The 19,497-nt window shown below is 46.3% G+C and overlaps 1 protein-coding gene across 2 annotated transcripts; it reads left to right on the top strand.

Annotated features, from left to right (window-relative positions):
* The first annotated feature begins 79 nt into the window (after window positions 1–79).
* Window positions 80–14,500, top strand: LOC127586535 (transmembrane protein 272-like). Of its 2 annotated transcripts, none has more exons than XM_052044556.1 (5): window positions 80–385; window positions 6,283–6,383; window positions 8,229–8,279; window positions 12,553–12,756; window positions 13,967–14,500. In XM_052044556.1, the coding sequence occupies exons 2-5, from the start codon at window positions 6,308–6,310 to the stop codon at window positions 14,170–14,172; spliced, it is 537 nt and encodes a 178-aa protein (XP_051900516.1). In that variant the 5' UTR covers window positions 80–385; window positions 6,283–6,307; the 3' UTR covers window positions 14,173–14,500. The 2 variants fall into 2 exon arrangements, with proteins under 2 accessions (XP_051900516.1, XP_051900517.1); XM_052044557.1 differs by having other exon boundaries at window positions 96–385; window positions 12,553–12,702.
* The last annotated feature ends 4,997 nt before the right edge of the window (window positions 14,501–19,497 follow it).

The raw sequence follows: 19,497 nt of genomic DNA, 5'->3' as shown, positions 1-19,497 counted from the left end.
GGTAGTTTGCAATTGGGAGACGCTCCCTAACGTAGAGAGGCCCCGCAATCTTCAACTCTAATCTGCACCCAGTTGATATGAACCGCTATTTACAGGATGCATTAAGGAAGTGGCGTTGCAAGGCCGCTTTTAACATCTGTTCATCTGCCCTGTGAGCGGTACAAACATTTGCATTTTTTGGGGCTTTGCCTTGCAGCTAATCGTTCAGTAAAATTACACAACACAGCCCCCCCTCCTTCAGGGACACCAATCAACCATCTCTGCCTTCAATTGGCCACAGGGGACTTTAAATAGGTCCGGATCAGTTTCAGCATTTCGATTGGGGCTGTCTCACTCTGAGAAGACACCGGTTCGATTCCTGGCTCTGGTGCAAGACTTCAAGCAGGTAACACGCTTCTACACCCACCGAGTGCGACTTAGTGGGAATTCTGAATGCAGATTATGAAACCTTTTGCAGTTAAAACCCATGAACCCAGACGTAACTTCACTCTGGTGGGACGCGTTGTCGTTCCCCACCCCGCCGGCGACCTCCTAATGATTCGATTAACATTCAATGTGATCTGCAAAACTGGTTTTAAAGTTTGGGGGAGAAAATCTTAGAACCGGGTGCTTTGAATTTTCATCCAGGATATTAAAAATAAACTACCAGTAGAGGTGAAATACCCTTCCCCCCCCAAAAAAAATACAAAGGGATGGTCTTAACTAGTCCAAACTATTAGTGTCCACTCGAGACACAGGCTGCTGAAGCAGTAAACTGGAATAACAAAGGATCTTGCTGAGGGAGCTCGAAAGACGAGTTGAGTTTGTCTTGCTGTTGTCTGTAACAAGGGGGGTGGGGGTTACTTTGTTCCAAATGCCCACAGTTGCAGTTTATTCTGTGGTGAAAAGTACCCCACCTCCCTCGGGTGTGTACTAGAAAAGCCCCCTCAGCGTTCCTCCCAGTGGAGGGCGTGTATTGTAGTGACTGCTAGTGATTGTTTATTCAGCGGTGGGATTGGGGTCTGTCTAGTCGAAGGATTCCAATCCTGTTTAAAACAATTGGATGTTGGTCGAGACAAGTTGTTCGCTGTACCTCCATAGAACTGACCATGAAGTGTTTCATGGTAGATGGTGTTCAACTGAGAAGTGTGGAGTAGTTCATTTTGGTAGGTCAAATATGGTATTCATGGTAGGACTCTAGGCAGTGTGGAGGATCAGAGGGATCTTGGGGTCTGAGTCCATAGGATGCTCAAAGCAGCTGCACAGATTGACTCTGTGGTTAAGAAGGCATACGGTGTATTGTCCTTCATCAACCATGGAATTTAATTTAGGAGCTGAGAGGTAATGGTGCAGCTATATAGGACTCTGGTCAGACCCCACGGAGTACTGTGCTCAGTTCTGGTCACCTCTCTACAGGAAGGATGTGGAAGCCATAGAGAGGGTGCAGAGGAGATTTACAAGGATGCTGCCTGGAATGCGGAGCATGCCTTATGAAAACAGGTTGAGGGAACTCTGCCTTTTCTCCTTGGAGTGATGGAGGATGATGGGGGGGGGGGGGGGACCTGATAGAGGTGTATAAGATGATGAGAGGCATTGATCGTGTGGATAGTCAGAGGCTTTTTCCCAGGGCTGAAATGGTGGCCACAAGAGGAGGCAGGTTTAAGGTGCTGGGGAGTAGGTACAGAGATGTCAGGGGTAAGTTTTTTTTTACTCAGAGTGGTGAGTGTGTGGAATGGGCTGCCGGCAACGGTGGTGGAGGCGGATACGATAGGGTCTTGTAAGACACTTTTGAATAGGTATATGGAGCTGAGAAAAATGGAGGGCTATGGGTCTCTAAGGTAGTGACTTGTTCAGCACAGCTTTGTGGGCCAAAGGGCCTAAATTGTGCTGTAGGGCTTCTTTCTAATAAAGCAATACAGGAAGGCATCTTGGTCTCTCTCAATGAGGAGAGGGCATCAAATGAAGCACTGAAGTATTCCCATTGTCGAGTGACAATCCCTAACACGAGGGGACATAATTTTAAGGTGATTGGAGGAAGATATAAGGGGGATGTCGGGTAAGTTTTTTTTACAGTGGTGGGTGTGTGGAGCACACTGCCGGCAGAGGTTGTGGGGGCTGATACATTAGGGACATTTAAGAGACTTAGACACATGAATGATAGAAAAATAGGGGGCTATGTGGGAGGGAAGGGTTAGATGGAGTAGGATAACATGTTAGCACAACATTGTGGGCTGAAGGGCCTGTACTGTAGTGTTCTATATTTTCCCCTTGAGTGAAGTCTTGTCACTGAGTTTGGGTGAGTGCCTACAACAAGGCTCCAAGACTGAAGGAGACCCTCTCTCTAATGGGTTCCCTGGAAAAATTGGTGGTTTCTATTTGTTGGTTTCGGGAGGGTGGATATTTGCCAATCCTGCAGTGAATGGCTTGGTGGGATGTTTTGGGGGGGGGGGGGGGGGGTGTGGGCTTTTGGAGCTAACTATTGGCTGGTCTGGAGTTGTACAGGTTAGGAGAAAATGGGTTTGGGGTAAGTGTGCTTGATAGCTAGCATGGACTGAAGGGTCTGTTTCTGTGCTATCTAACTCCGGGATGGGCAAGGTTGTGCTTTTTACCCCCGATGACCATTTAATACAGCACATAACTGACTTAAAATTGTGCTGTAGGGATTGCTGCTGGGTCCACTGTCTGTCATCAATATTAATGACTTAGATGACCATGTTGTTAACCTGGTTAGTTTGCGGTGGTGTCGTGGATGGTGAAGAGTTATCTATGATTGCAGCAGGGCCTAGATAAATTAGGGAAGTGGGCCAAGGAATAGCAGAATTTAATTAGGGTGAGTATGACGTGTTGCATTTAAGTTTGAACCAGGGCAGGACTCCTACAGTAAATGGTAGGACCCTGGGGAGTGTTGTAGAACAGGGAGACCTCTGGGTGCAGGTACAGTTCTCTGAACGTGGTGCCGCAAGTAGACAGGGCAGTGAAAGAGTTTGGCCTTTGTGCTGCCCTTCATCAGTCAGGGCACTAAGTTGGGGGTGTTGTGTTGCAACTGTACAAGTCATTGGTGAGACAGCACGTGGCGTTCTGGGCGCCCAGCTATAGGAAGGGTGTCATTAAGCTGGAACGAGTGCAGGAAAGAGTCATGAGGATGTTACTGGGACTGGAGGGCTTGAGTTGTAAAGAGACTGGATAGGCTGGGATGGTTTCCCTGGAGTGTAAGAGAATGAAGAGTGCCTTTGTAGATGTATATAAAATCATGAGGGGCAGATAAGGTGAATGGTTGTCTTTTTCTCAGGGTAGGGAAGCCTAAAACTAGAGGGCACAGGTTTAAGGTGAGAAGAAAGATTGAAAGGGGAGCTGAGGGGCAAGTTTTTCCACACAGGGTGGAACAAGCTGCCAGAGGATGTGGGTACAATTACATTTGAAAGACATTTGGGCAGGTACATGGGGGAAAGATTTAGAGGGATGTGGGCCAAATGCAGGCGAATGGGATGGGTGAGTTGGGTCAGTTTCCATGCTATGTGACTGTAATTTTGGGATCCAGATATTGCTGGAGAAGTTGGTGTTTATTGGTTACTACCTGGATTGAGTGTGACAGCTGCAGTTCCTCCAGTGAAGGTGCTCCCACAGTGCTGTCGGGAGGGTGTTCCAGGACTTGGATCTGGTGAAGATGAAGGACTGGCAATATATTTCTAGATCTGTGGTGGTGTGGGACTTTGAAGGGAGCCTGCAGATTTTTATTGTTCACTTTGGCTATGGGCTTTGCATTCTGAGATGGTGTCTAATTGCCCATCCCTAGCTGCCCTTGGAGGTGGTGGTGAGCTGCCACCTTGATCCACTGCAGTCCTTGAGGTGTGGAGATCCCTACAACGTTGTGTGGGATGGGAGAGAGCCAGGATTTCCCCCTCAGGAATGGTGAGATATTTCCAAGTCAAGATGGTGTGTGGCTCGGAGGGCAACTTCCAGGGGGTGGTGTTCCCCGTGCTTTTGCTACCCTTGTCCTTTCTGCTGGTAGAGGTGGTGGGTTTGGAAGGAGCTGTCTGAGGAGCCTTGGTGAGTTGCTGCAGTGTCCTGTAGGTGTTACAGCCTGCTGCTACTGTGTGGTGAGGTGAGGTGGATCAAGTGCTGTGGTGGAGGTGCTGTCAGAGTAGCCTGGATGAGTAATTACAGTGCATTTTGTAAACTGTGTACACCTCTGCCACTGAGGTGGAGGGAATGGTTTGGGGAGGATAGGGTGCTGACCGAGTGGGCTGCTTTGCCCTGAACAGTGTTGGGTTTCTTGAGAACTTAGAGCCACATACACCCAGGCAAGTGGAGATTCTTCACCACACGCTCACAGATGGTGGTGGGGAGAGAACAAGAGACTTGTGGCAGAAGGTGTTACTTGCTGCAGTGAAGTTTACTATTGTCATGGGTATAGGGTGTAAAAAGTCATAAAAATGGGCTCTTTTCATCATGGTATGTTACACGAGGAGGACAAACAAGTTAACAGGCTTAAACTAATGGAAAATTAACATGTAATACCCAGCTTCTGATTTGTTTTTGCTTGTGATGGATCCAGTTACTTTTAGTCAGTTGTCTCTCAGGATGTTGATGTGTTTTTGGGGGGTGGGAGAGATATCACCATGCAAGTGTCAAGGGTAGGTGGAGTTCTCCTACTGAGAGATTACTTTTTAAAACTTCCCCAGCTGATGTGGTGAACATCACTCCAGTTCGTTAACTTGACCACTGTACCCTGCCTTGTAACTATTGCATCAGCATTTAAGTAAGCAAGGGTACTTCACTGCTCTAGTTCGATACCAACCTCCGTGTGTGTGTGTGTGGTCTGAACCTTCTCCCTGTGATTGAGTTCCCCCAGGTGCTCCATTTCCCTCCCACATCCCAACCATGTGGGGTTGGTGGGTTAAACAGCTGCTGTAAATTGTCCCCCCCCCCACCCCACCCCCCCGTGTGTGGGTGAGGGGTAAGATAGGATTAATTTGTGACTAATGTTGTATTTATTACCTTCATGTGAACAAGGAATTTCATTGGTTTATGGTCATATACAGAGTACAATGTAAATGGTGTTTCGTCAGCACAGATGATGGGCTGAAGGGCCTGTCTCCATGCTGTAATGGAGTTTTGGGTTGATTAGTTCATGAATTCATTACCTCATGTCACTGGCCTTCATTGGTCAGGGCAGTGAGTACAGGAGTTGGGATGTTATGTTGCAGTTGTACAAGATGTTCGTGAGGCTGCACTTGGAGTATTGTGTATGGTTTTGGTCACCCTGTTATAGTGTAAAAGTTGACCTGCACTCTGTAAATCAGACAACTGCGGAACCAAAGAACTTACAATTAATGCTTTATTCTTTTTCATGCTAGTGGGGGAATAGAGTAAGTAGTGTAACTAGAGCTCTGTACTGATCCCCACTCAAAGAAGCCTCGGTTTCTACGTATCTTTATACTCATTTTTGTGGGAAGCTACACTTACTGAGGCATGTTCACGTGAAACTTATCACAACAAGATATGTCTACATTCCCTCTCGCTTGCACCTGGTCTGAGAACCAGACACAAACATCATCCCATGGCTGGATTAATTCTTGACCCTGAAAGAAGCAGACAATATGAAGCATACCATTAACCCTTGCATTCCCAGCTATCTTTTACAATAGGAAAGATGTTGGTAAACGGGAAAGATTTACCAGATGTTGCCTGGACTTGGGGGCCCTGAGTTACAAGGAGAGGTTGTGTAGATGAGGACTCATGATCTTGTATACCTCCATCAGGCCACCCCTCAATCTCCCTGGAATGTAGGATATCGAGGGGTGGCCTGATGGAAGTATGTAAGATCATGAGGGGCATAGACAGGGTGAAGGTAGTCTTTTTCCCAGGGAGGGGGTGCTAAAACCAAGAGGGCATAGGTTTAAGATGTGAAAGATTTTGAAAAGGAACCATCGGGGCAACTTCTTCACACACAGGGTGGGGCATATTTGGAATGAGCTGCCAGAAACAATGGTTGAGGTGGGCACATTAACAATGTTTAAAAGCTATCTAGGTAAGTCCATGGATAGGAGAGGTTTAGAGGGCTCTGGGCTAAACTCAGGCAGATGGGACCAGCTTGCTGGGCAACCATCAGCATGGATGAATTGGGCCAAAGGGCCTATTTCTGTACTGTATGACTCTAATATTAATGTTCTAACATCTTTTCAACAACTCTTCCAATTCAGAGGGCAGTCAAGAACCAACTGAGGTCTGGAGTTGTTGATCAGATAAGGACAGCCAGGTGATTTATTGCTAATGTAATGTGCATTCTCTTCTCCCAACTAGGTCCTGTACATTAGTGACTGGCAACATGGACGGGGAAAGTAGCTTTTATACTCCTCTCCTGCAGACCATTGAGGAGCCCCCTGTTTCTCCGGCTGCATCAGGTACTATAGAATTGGTTTTCTGTGGAATGTGGGTATGCCCATAGCTTTGAGACCAGTGGCTTCTAATACTTAAAACTGAGCTGGTTCCAAATAGTGCTTAAGTTTATTGTCATGGGCATGCATACCCAGGGTGTAAATGCCTTAAATTGTTTTTCTACAATGTAGGACATTAGAAACAATTAAATTAGCAAATTATACACATCTTGCACTACAAAACAAGCAATAGTGAAAGTTGAGAGAGAAACAGTGAGGTAGTGTTGGGGGTTTTTCTGGTGGGTTCAAGAACCTGATGGCAGTGGGGAAGAAGCTGTTGTTGAACCTTGAGGTGTGGGTCCTTGGGGCTCCTGTACCTCCTGCTCGATGGCAGCATCGAGAAGAGGGCACGGCCCAGATGGTGGGGGTCCCTGATGATGGATGTCACCTTCCTGAGACATTGCCTCTTATAGATCTCCTCTATGGTGGGGAGAGCTGTACCTGTGATGGAACTGGCTGAATTCCCACTGCTCTCCGTAGCCTCTTGCGTTCCTGTACATTGGGGTTCCCACACCAGGCTGTGATGCAACCAGTCAGACTGCTTTCCACTGAACATCTGAAGTTTATTTACTATGTAATTTTGCTCTTAAAAGTATCTTTAACATGGACCTAAGGCCTAAAATTTAACTCTAGCATCCGGTAGACTTGTTTCTTGTACCATGTTCTCTTGACTGTCAAGGTAAGTGTTCGATGTCCATCCCTAGATGCCCTTAAAAAGGCAGGTGGTTATAAGCCACTTGGGCCTTCCAGAGATGGGTAGTCACTGGTTATTGACAATGATTGTGAAGTAATGTTATCTGTTGCATCTGAGAGGTGAAAATGAGGGATGATGTTTACAAGGTGCACTACATCTTAGTGTCTACAGACTTACTGTTGAAAGTATCTTGACTGGTTGCATCATGGTCTAGTGTGGCAATTTAAGATGAGATAAGATATCTTTATTAGTCACATGTACACCAAAACAGTGAAATGCATCTTTTGTGTCGAGTTCTGTGGGCAGCCTGCGGGCAGCCTGCAAGTGTTGCCACACTTCTGGTGCCAACATAGCATGCCCAAAAATTCTTAACCTGTACACTTTTTTGGAATGTGGGAGGAAACCCATGCGGACACATGGGGAGAACGTACAAACTCCTTGCAGACATCAGTGGGAATTGAACCTGGGTCACTGGTGCTGTAAAGTGTTGTGCTAACTGCTACACTACTGTGCCTACCTTTACTTGAATGCAGAGGAACACAAGAAGCTGCTGAGTAGTGGACTCTGCCCAATACATCACGGGCACATCCCTCCCCACAATCAGTAGTATCTACAGGAGGTGCTGCCTCAAGAAGGCAACATCCACCATCAAAGATCCCCACCACCCAGGCCGTGCCATCTTCTCACAGCTCCCATCAAGCAGGAGGTACAGAAGCCTGAAGTCCCACACCACCAGGTTCAGGAACAGTGACTTCCCTTCAACCATTCAGTTCTTGAACCAACCGGCACAACCCTGATCACTGCCTCAATGTAGTAAAACTATTTCTACTTTGCACTAAAATGGAGTGTTTTTATTGTGTTTTTTTCTTATAAAAGTTGTGTATAACAACGTGTGAATGCTGCTTATCTGATGCTCTGTGCCTGTGATGCTGCTGCAAGTAAGTTTTTCATGTCACCTGTGCATATGACAAACTCAATGCTGACTTTGACAAACACCTATTGTGGTAGAAACAAGGATGCTTGTGTCTAATGGGCAGCTCCTTGCTGGGGCTAAGTTTCCTGTATTGTACCTCAGTACAACATACACATGGTCTAATATTTTTCAATTCCATTTGCAGTGTGCATGAAAGTTTTGACCTCCATTTTGGCAATTGCTTCCATAACTATTGGTGAGATTTTCATTTATTCTTAATTCTTGGTATGAATTTAAAAATATTGGCTGTTCAGGGAAGTTGGTGAGGCTACTATTTTGCTTTGGCTTAAACAGTAAGTGCTGGAAATGCTCAACCAGTCGGGCAGCATCTGTGGAAAGAATTGAGTCCAGGATCCTTGGAACACAGAACAGTACAACACAGGATGAGGCCCTTTGGCCCACAGTGATGTTGTGCTGAACTAATTGCTTAACGAATCCCTTCTGCCTACACAATGTTCATATCCTTCCAATCTCTGCACACTCATGTGCCTATTTAAGAGCCTTTTAAATGCCTCCACTACCACCCCTGGCAGCACATTCCAGGCATCCATCACTTTAAGAAAAATCATGCCCTGCACATCTCCTTTTGAACTTGCCCCCTCTCACCTTAAGTACATACCCTCTAGAACTGGACATTTTGACCCTGGGGAAATGATGAACTGTCTACTCTATGCCTCTCAATCTTTTAAACCTCTATCAGGTCTCCCCTCAGCCTCCACCGCTCCAGAGAAAACAACCCAAGTTTGTCTAACATCTCCTTAGAGCTCATGCCCTCTAATCCAGGCAGCGTCCTGGTGAACCTCTTCTGCACCCTCTCCAAAGCCTTCACATCCTTCCTGTAATGGGATGACCAGAACTGAATGCAATACTCCAGATGCAGCCTAACCAGAGTTTTATAAAGCTGCAACATAACTTCCTGACTCTTGACAATGCCTCCTTTAATAAAGGCAAGCATGCCCTATGCTGCCTTTGGGGCAAGGTCTATGCCTTCATAGGGCAAACATGCCCTATGCCACCTTTACCACCCTGTGCAGCCACTTTCAGGGAGCTATGGACTTGGTCCTCAAGATCCCTCTGTACATCAACACTTGAGGGTCCTGCCAGTAACTGTGTACTGTCCTTTTACATTTGATCTGCCCAAGGGCAACACCTTTCAGCTTGGCTGGAGTCAATCACTTTCCACAGACATTGTCTGACCTATTAAATTTTTTCAACACTTCAGATTTCCAGTATCTGATTTTCATGTTTGATCACCTTGCAGTATTTAATATAATTCATTTGACTTGGATTGTGTTCAATCAAAATCCAAAAAGCCCAGAGTATTTTCCCCTTAAGAAGGGTTTGCCCTCTTAATTTTTTCTTTGAGGATTTGATACTGACTTCCTCTACTTGGAATCAAGAACTCTAGGAGAAACTGGGGAAACCTGCTCTCATGAGAATAGTAGCCCATCAAGCTCACTCTGCCAGTCATACTGTACAGAAATAGGTTACTTGGCCCAAATGGTCCATACTGACCAAGATTCCCATCTAAGCTAGTCCTGTTTGGCCCATATCCCTCTTGTACCTTTACTGTCTAAATGTCTTTTAAATGTTGTTGTACCTGCCTCAACCACTTCCACTGGCAGCTCATTCCATAGACAGACCATGCTCTGGGTAGGAGGGAAACAAGTTGCCCCCTGGGTTCCTATTAAATCTCTCCCCTCTCATCTTAAACCTATGCCCTCTAGTTCTTGATTTCCCTAACCCTGGGGGGGGGGGGGGGGGGGGAGACTGCACATTCACCCTATTGATGCCCCTTATGATTTTTAAACACTTTATAAGATTGCCCCTCATTCTCCATAGAACCATACAGCACAAAACAGGCCCTTTGGCCCACCATGTTGTGCTGTCCATCAAACCACCCTCACACTAACTAACCCCTTCCTCCTGCATATCCCCCCCATCCCACACTCCTCCATATGCCTATCCAACAAGCTCTTGAACCTGTCCAATGTATCTGCCTCCACCACCACCCCAGGCAGTGCATTCCATGCACCAACCACTCTCTGGGTAAAAAAAATCTCCCCTGAACCTCCCACCCATAAACTGAAAGCCATGCCCTCTCATCTTGAGGATTGGTGCCCTGGGAAGGAGGTGCTGACTGTCTACTCTATCTATTCCTCTCAGTATTTTATATACCTCTATCATGTCTCCTCTCATCCTCCTCCTTTCCAGTGAATAAAGCCCTAGCACCTTAAGCCTCTCCTCATATTCAATACTCTCTAATCCAGGCAGCATCCTGGTAAATCTCCTCTGCACCCTCTCCAACGCCTCCACATCCTTCCAATAATGAGGCGACCAGAACTGAACACAGTTCTCTAAGTGTGGCCTAACTAGAGTTTTGTAAAGCTGCATCATCACCTCATGGCTCTTAAACTCAATCCTGCAACTTATGAAAGCCAACATCCCATTGGCCTTCTTAACTGCTCTTTCCACCTGAGGCAACTTTCAATGAACTGTGAATATGAACCCCCAGATCCCTCTGCTCCTCCACACTGCCAAGTACCTTGCCATTTACCCTGTACTCTGCCCTGGAGTTTGTCCTTCCAAAGTGTACCACCTCACACTTCTCTGGATTGAACTCCATCTGCCACTTGTCAGCCCAGCTCTGCATCCTATCAATATCCCTCTGTAAGCTCCGACAGCCCTCCACACTATCCACAACACCACCTATCTTAGTGTCATCGACAAACTTACTAACCCAGCCCTCCACCCCCTCATCTAAGTCATCTATAAATATCACAAAGTAGAGGTCCCAGAACCAATCCCTGCAGGACACCACTAGTCACTGCCTTCCAATCCGAGGGCACGCCTTCCACTACAACTCTCTGCTTTCTACATGCAAGCCAATTCCTAATCCACACAGCCAAGCTTCCTTGGATCCCTTGGCCTCTGACCTTCTGAAGAAGTCTACCATGAGGAACCTTATCAAACACCTTACTAAAAATCCATGTAAACCACATCCACTGCACTGCCCTCATCAATCTTCCTGGTCACCTCCTCAAAGAAGTCTATCAGGCTCGTAAGGCAAGATCTTCCCTTCACAAAGCCATGCTGGCTGTCCCTAATCAAGCCCATGATTCTCTAGGTGTTCATAAGTTCTATCCCTTAGAATCCTTTCTAACAGCTTACCCACCACAGATGTGAGACTCACCGGTCTATAATTCCCTGGCCTATCCCTATTACCTTTTTTGAACAAGGGGACAACATTCGCAACCCTCCAATCCTCTGGCACCATCCCCATGGACAACGAGGACTCGAAGATCCTTACCAGTGGTTCAACAATCTCCTCCCTAGCCTCTCGAAGCAGCCGGGGGAAAATCCCGTCAGGCCCCAGAGATTTATCTGTCTTAATATTATTTAACAACTTCAACACATCCTCTCTCTTGATATCTACAACCTCGAACATTACCCCTACCAGCACTCCCTTCCGCCTCATCAAGACCCCTCTCCTGTACTCCAATGAATAAAATCTCAACCTCTCCATAACTCAGTCTCTTGAATCCCAGAAATGTCTTCGTAAATCTCCTCTGCACTCTTTCCAGCTTGCTTCAGCTTTCCTGTAACAGGGTGACCAAAACCGAACACAATGTTCCAAATGCAGCCTTGCCAATGTCATGTACCACTGCAACCTAACCGCCAGCTTCTATACTCAGTGCCTTGACTGATGAAGGCCAGTGTCAAAACCATCCTGTCTATCTGCAACACCACTTTCTGGGATCTATGTACTTGCACTCCTAGGTCCCCCTGTTCTACAACACTCCCCCCCCAGGGCCCTGCCATTCACTGTGAATGCCCTGTGCTGGTTTGTCTCCCCAAAATGCAACACCTCACACATCCAAATTAAACTCCATTTGCCATTCCTCAGCCCACTTACCCAGCTGATCACGATCCCTCCTGTAAACCCTGATGACCATGTTCACTGTCTACACCACCAGCTATGTTGGTGGCATCTGCAGTATGATCATGGGTGATCCACCCCAGGTGTCCTCTGTTCTCAGTTCCTTATAGTCCTCGATTCCTTGATCTTTCAAAAATGTACCTATTTAAACATCTGTAATGATCCAGCCTCCACAAACCCCCTCCCCCCAGTGTAAAGAATTCCACTCTTTGAGAAGTTCCGATGTGCCCCAATTTTAAATGACTGTCCCCTTGTAAGTATTGGGATCATCTCTATAATTAAAGTGGAGCTTTCAAAGGCTGCCTTTTGAGAGAACTAATCGATAAAGTATTAAAATGAATCTTGTAACAGATTTGGAGAATGCTTAATGTAATCCTGGGAGCTCCGGAAATATTGAAATGTCCTTGTGAAAATCTATTTACTGTCTTGAGCTTCATGCAAACAATGAATTTCATTGCACACCCTTGTGTATATGACATTAAAGTAATCTTTTTCTCCCCCTCTTCTTCCCCTACACCTTCCCTGGCAGGCACCATCTACTTGGACTCTTGTACCAAACAGTACCTCATTCCAATTTATCTAATTGTCTCCGGAAGCTTTACACTCTTCTTCATGATACTGTCACTGGTTCCATGTGGTTCAAGTGGTGAAAGTTCTACAGGAGCGGCCCATAAATCGGGTAGCGTGTGGAAGAGTTTGGCATCTGTCTTCTCCTTCATTTGGTTTATTTGTGGTAATGTATTTTAACACTAGTTCAAACGAGGGTGCTTGGAGGTATATTAAGATCTATATTTGCCAGTTGCATGGGTGTATTAGAAAGGGGGGGGGAGACTGCAATTTGGTATTTAATCTTTACTGCCTTTTTTCACTACTTTGGATTTATTTTGGGTTTTCTAGGCTGATTTTTGACATGGTATTTGATGCTTTTTATTAGTGGTTGGATCTACTATAATCTAAAAGATGTCCTGTTAAGAGCCATCGAGGGGATATTGGAAACACTCTCTCAACAAGTGTCTAAATAGGTTCATTATTGTCACATGTACTGGGGTACAGTAGAAAAACTTTGTTTTGCATGCCATCCATACAGATTATCTCATTACAACAGTGCATTGAGGCAGTACAAGGGAAAAGCACTAACACTGCAGAATATAGTGTTGCAGTTAGTGCAGTGCAAGTAGACAAAGGTTCAAAGTGGATTGTGAGGTTGAGTCCATCTTATCATACTGGGGGACCGTTCAATAGTCTTATCACAGCGGGATAGAAGCTGTCCTTGAGCCTGGTGGTACGTGCTTTCAGGTTTTTGTATCTTCTGCCTGATGGGAGGGGGAGAATAGAGAATTACAATCAGCAAGGCACACAGCTACGTGCTGGTAAATGGGATTAGTATAATTGATCAGCACACCTAGTGGGTTGAAGTGTCTGTTTCCCTGTTGTATCTTTCTGATTCTGGTAGGTGAAGAGTCATTACTTATGGTCTGTTAGTGAGTCCTTGCAGGGAAATGTCATGACTCACTGGTGACCTTTGGTACTTGTTCTGTTACACTACCAAGACCCTAATATCTTTTGAGCTCAATCACAGCCTTGCTCCTTGTACAGATTTGAGTGTCCGTCTATAATCAGACACTACCAGCCTGGATATATCTTCCTGGTTACCTGGGAAAATTCCCAGGAGAATGGTATTGTTCCAAGTCGGAATAGGTGGCCATTTTGGCTTTCTGTCAAACCCAAGACCCATCTTTCAATGCAAAGTGCCTCCTTGCAGAATATGTTAAGTTTATTTCCATAGGCATACATACACAGGGTATAAATGCCATAAATTGGCTCTTTGCAGCAGCATTTTATTAAAACATGTTGGTTAAATTGTTATACTATACACAAAGCTTCACAGGACAGTGAACAGAAGCCTTTTAAAATTAAACCCACTGCTTTTTCTCCTCTCCTAGGTAACGTTTGGATCTACAGCATTTATAAGCCAAATTATATTGACAAATCGTCGTCTGACTACTGCGATAAAACCCTGTATCTCTTTGCTTTCTGGCTTACCACTGCTATTTATATTCTCCTGGGTATAACACTGCTGCTTGGATGCTGTGCATTGCTCTGTGCTTTTATCTTGAGTGGGAGCTTCCTCTTGAGACAGCGTACATAGAAATTCCCTCAACTCTCCTTTGTATTCGGTTAGCACGGACCTTGTCAAATATTTTGGGCTCTTGGGATAATTTGGCTTGATCTAACATGTTATATTTGGACACTTTACAAACCCTTGCATCTTTTTTTTGCCTGCTGTATAGACACTGATAATTGTAAAATCACTAATTGTAAAATCAATGTAAGCTTTTATATTAAGAAAAAAATCAATGAATTGTTGAAAAGGTCTGTATATTAACTTTCTAGTCATTATCAAAACAGTTATGGTTTTAAGTTCAGTAATCTAGTTGATTGACTTCAATAAAAAAAAACTTCAATTAGACCTTTAATGGTTTAACTACTGACTCATGGTTACTGTTTGCTGTAACTTCTCTCCCCCATGACATGTGAAATCACTTTCTGAAGAATTTGGGAAGTGTGGGCTTGTGACACAATCCACTGGGCTTGAGCAATGCCCAGAGTGCTTGGTTGGGAGGGATGGCAGAGATGTCGAGGGGGGGGACTGCTTGGTTGGGAGGGATGGTAGAGATGTCGAGGGGGGGGGGGGGGGACTGCTTGGTTGGGAGGGATGGCAGAGATGTCAAGGGGGGAATACTTGGTTAGCAAATTAACTGATAGAGATGTACAAGACGACAGATCCTGGAATCTGGAGCAAGAAACAATCTGATCTGCTGGAGGGACTCAGTGGGTCAAGAAGTACCCTGTTTAGGGGTGGGGCAGGAAAGGAATTGACAATATTTTGGGCTGAAACACTGCACTGGGGTTTTGACCTGAAATGCTGACAATTTCTTCCTCCAGCAGTTTTTGATTAACTGATGCGCACACCAGAGGAAGTGGCTTTCTCAGCTGCTTGCAGCTACAGTATAACTTGAAAGCAGCACACCGGGATTTTGTAGGATTAGCAAACTTTCCAGACCGTAGGATGTTATTTGTATCGAACTGCCCCATCTTTAATTTGTTTTCTAAAGTTACACAGGATTATAAATTGGGAAGGAAAAATGGGATCTGATAATTTGGAAATCCCAATTTAGTATCTAGCTCACCAGGTGATCTCTTTGGCACTCCTTTCCCACTTGCCCAGTGAGGCAGACGCCAAACCATTGGGATTTGAAGCATTGGGTTATAAGAGTTTTTACAGGATTTTCCCTGTTGTTTAAGATGGAGGGAGGGGTGGTCTTGACTTGCATCCACCTTGTAGTTGGAGAACATTCATCTGCTGAGTCTGCTGACCCCCATTTTTGTTTCCCCCAAACTTATCTCCCTGCTCCCTGCAAACCACTTCCTCTTCCCAACCCATCAACTCTTATTCCCTTGCAGTGGCCAATTACCTGCTGGTCTTTGGGATGTGGGAGGAAGCCGGAGCACCCAGGGGGAAACCCATGTGGTCACGGGGAGGACGTGCAGACTCCTGACAATGTCAGAGATCAGGATTGAACCCTGGAGCTGTGAGGTAGTAGCACTACCTGGTGCAGCACACCCATTATCTATGAAATGGTCTGGTTGCCTTAATTATCAGTAGTGGGGGTGGGGTTGTACAATAAAGTTGCTGCTCCCACCTAATAAAACTAATAATTGCAGCTATGGGTGTGCAGGTAAGTCTCACTTTGTGCCCCCATTCCAGCTCGTTGAAGCTTTCTCCAGTCTTGGTCGATGGTAGCTTAATGCCAAGGGCATTTGGTGCTGAGCTGTTAGCCCAGTTACACTTGCTACTCTATCTAAAAGTACTGGGAAGACTCCAATCTGAGGAAGTGGCTAAATGTGAGGTTGGTGTTTATCTTTTTCTGCTGCCTGATCAACTGAGCTTCACTTTGCAAGTAATGAGAACACCAGGAAATAGGAACAGTAGGTCCCTCAAACTTGCACAGCCTCTGCTCTTCTGTGCCAGCTCCCAGTAACCCTCAGTTCCTTGGTCTTTCAAATATTTGTTTATACAGCATGAAAACTGGCCCTTTAGCCCAATGGTTTGTGCATGGAACGGGCTGCCAGAAACAGTAGTGGAGGCAGATACGATAGGGTCTTTTAAGAAACTGTTGGATAGGTACATGGTGCTTAAAAATAGAGGGCTATGGGTAAGCCTAGTAATTCCTAACGTAGGGACATGTTCGGCACAGCTTTGTGGGCTGAAGGGCCTGAACTGTGCTGTAGGTTTTCTATGTTCTAACCTATCCATGCTGACCAGTGTGCCTACCTGAGCTAGCCCCATTTGCCTGTGTTTGGCCCAAATCCCTCCAACTTTTCCTATCCGTGAACCTGTCTAAATGTCTTTTAAATGTTTGTAGTTGTACCCTTTGGCAGCTTGTTCCACATACCCACTACTGTGGAGAAACTTGCCCCGAGGGGCCCCCTTTAAATCTTTCTCCTCTCTGTACTCTAGATTTCACACTTCCACCACCCCGCCCCAAACCCTGGCACCATCCACTCTATATCAAGCAGAATTAGGCTATTCAGCCCATTGAGTCTGCTCTGTTAGTCATTATGACTTTTTTTTTCCCTTCTCCCTTTAACCCCCACACCAATCCAGAACCTACCAATCTTTGCCTTAAATACACCCAGTGACTTGGCCTCCACTGCTCTCCATGGCAACAAATTCCACAGATTCCCCACCCTCTGGCTGAAGAAATTTCTCATCATCTGTTCTAAAGGGACGTCCCTTTATTTGGAAGCTGTGCCCAGTGATCTGGCAGAAAATTCCAGATTCATTACCCTCAAATTTCAAACACCCTTTTAAATAACTGGCCTCTTGTAACTATGTCCCGTTGTTCGTGACTCTCGCACAAGTTGAACATTATCTTGAAAATTGCCCTTGATCTCTGCTTTTCCTGAATTTCGGCTTGAGTAGATCTGTTGCTGTAATCTGCTTGGGCCTATTGAGGCTGGTTAAATTCCCCTGGGCATCATCTCTGAGAGCAAACTGGCAGGAGTATGGGAAATGTTTTTAGTTCTTGTAGAGCCAATGCAGGGGTGCCAAATACTTGGCTTGCCCGTGACATTCAAAGCCGCCTTACAGCTGAACTGAAAGTTGTTCTGCTTCCATTGGGAGGTGCCAATGCTGAGAGTTGGCCAACATTCCTGGGTTCTGGAGTGGGATTGGCGAGCCATCCCAAGGTTAAAGTGTGGCAATGCTATAGGTATGTGGTCTAACAGCATTGGTGCTGGACAAGGTGGCTTGTGTCAATGCACTAGTGCTCCTGTAATGTTAATGTGCAAGTTGCCCCTGTATGAAACTTTGGGTCCACATTTGGAGCAGTGTGTGCAGTTCTGGTTGCCCCACTGCAGCAAGGACTGGGAGGCTTTGGAGAGGGTGCAGAAGAGGTTCACCAGGATGCTGCACGAATTAGAGGGTATGAGCTATAAGGAAAGCGTGGACAAACTTGGGTTGTTTTCTCTGGTGTGGCAGAGGCTGAGGGGAGACCTGATAGTAATTTATGAAACAGGCATAGATAGGATAGACAGCTGGTATCTTTAGCCCCAGGGTCGAATGCCTAATACTTAAGGGCATGCATTTAAGGGGGCAAGTTCAAAGGAGATGTATGGGGCAAGTTTTTGTTTTAGAGTGGTGGGTGCCCGGAGTGCACTGCCAGCGGTGGTGCAGACTTCCTCAATCTCGATTTCCCCCTGCTGGCGTGACTTTCAAGGGGTCCCTGGCATCAACCAGTGACGTCAACAAGCCGGCTGAGCAGCCCAATCAGAAGGAAGTCCCGCAGTTAGTGAATAATAAAGAAAAACTGCTATTGTAACCTCCTCCGGCGCGCCCCCCCCTCCGGTGTCCGTCTCCATCCCTGTCCACCCCCCACATCACCTGTTTACATTCTCCCTTTTCCCCCCTCCTGGTTCCATTACATTTCACCCACTGGCTGCCTTTTCCCCCCGATCTGGCTCTGGTTCCGTCTGCCATGCACCTCTCCCCCAGTGGCTCCCATTCTCACCTCCTGTACTTATCAGAGTCCAGCACTGGGAGCCCTTTGTGTTCCTGCTTATCTCCCTCCAGCAGCCGTCTCCTGTCTTCACACTCCCCTCCACCACCTCGCCTCCCTTTTTATTGTTTTTTTTTTGTCTGCCTCCATCTATCATCCACCTGCCTCTGTCTCCCAACTCCACTCCCCTCCCCTACCTGCCCATCATCCTTCACCCCTCTTCAGTCCACCTCTGGCCCCTCACACACTCCCTCCTCCTCCTCCTCTCCTCAGTGTACTGGCCATCTTCCACTCTCGGTCCTGACCCAAAACGTCGACCATCCCTTTCTCTCCCACGGACGCTGCTCGACCCGCTGAGTTCCTCCAGCAGATTGTTTGTTGCTCCAGGTTCCAGTGTCTGCCGTCTCTTGTGTCTAACCTTTCAACATTACATGAAAGATGGAAACAAACATGTATGATTAGAGTGGAGAGATCATGTGAGGAGGCACCAATCGTACATGAACCGGTCATAAAAGCAGAGGATGCTGGGAATACTCAGCAAGTTAGTCAGCATCTACGGAGAGAGAAGCAGTCAGTGCTTCAATATAATCACTAAGTAGGTCAGGCAGCATCTGTGCAAAGAGAAATATTTCAGATGAGGGCCCTTCATCAGATATGAGAAAGAGAAATAAGTTAATCTGGTAAAATGTAGGTGGAATAAAGGGAATTTCTGAGGGAGTGATGTAGTGGCGGGTGAGATCAGGTTAAGCTGCTCTGAGAAACAGCAACGTTAGAGCACGTGGGCTTGGGGATACTATAACAGTGTGGATTGAGAGAAGATAAGATCTCTATTAGTCACACGTCCATCGAAACGCACAGTGAAATACATCTTTTTGCGTAGAGTGTTCTGGGGGCAGCCCGCAAGTGTCGCCTCGCTTCCGGCGCCAACATAGCATGCCCACAACTTCCTAACCCGTACGTCTTTGGAATGTGGGAGGAAACCGGAGCACCCGGAGGAAACCCACGTAGACACGGGGAGAACGTACAAACTCCTTACAGACAGCGGCTGGAATTGAACCTGGGTCGCTGGCGCTGTGATAGCGTTACGCTAACCGTTACGCTACCGTGCCTGCCTCAGCTACAGTACCGTGCCTGCCTAACAGATAGAAAGTTAAGTAGGATTAAGTGAGTCCTTCACAAAGTGGCAAGCAAAGATAAGGCGGAAAGAGTGCAGAAAAGATGTTGCCAGGACTCGAGGCTAATTGAAGAGGTTGGGCAGGCTAGGACTTCATTCCATGGAATGATGGAGACTGCCTGCACGTGGTCCATCTCCCTCCATTCTCTGCACATTCATGTGCCTATCTAACAGCCTCTTAAACCCCTCTATCATATCTGCCTCCACCACCACCCCTGGCAGCCCGTTCCAGGCACCC

This window comes from Pristis pectinata, chromosome 37 (assembly GCF_009764475.1).
Source record: "Pristis pectinata isolate sPriPec2 chromosome 37, sPriPec2.1.pri, whole genome shotgun sequence".
NCBI lineage: Eukaryota > Metazoa > Chordata > Chondrichthyes > Rhinopristiformes > Pristidae > Pristis > Pristis pectinata.
The sequence above is the reverse complement of the archived record's forward strand: the minus strand, read 5'-3'. Positions and strand labels throughout refer to the sequence as shown.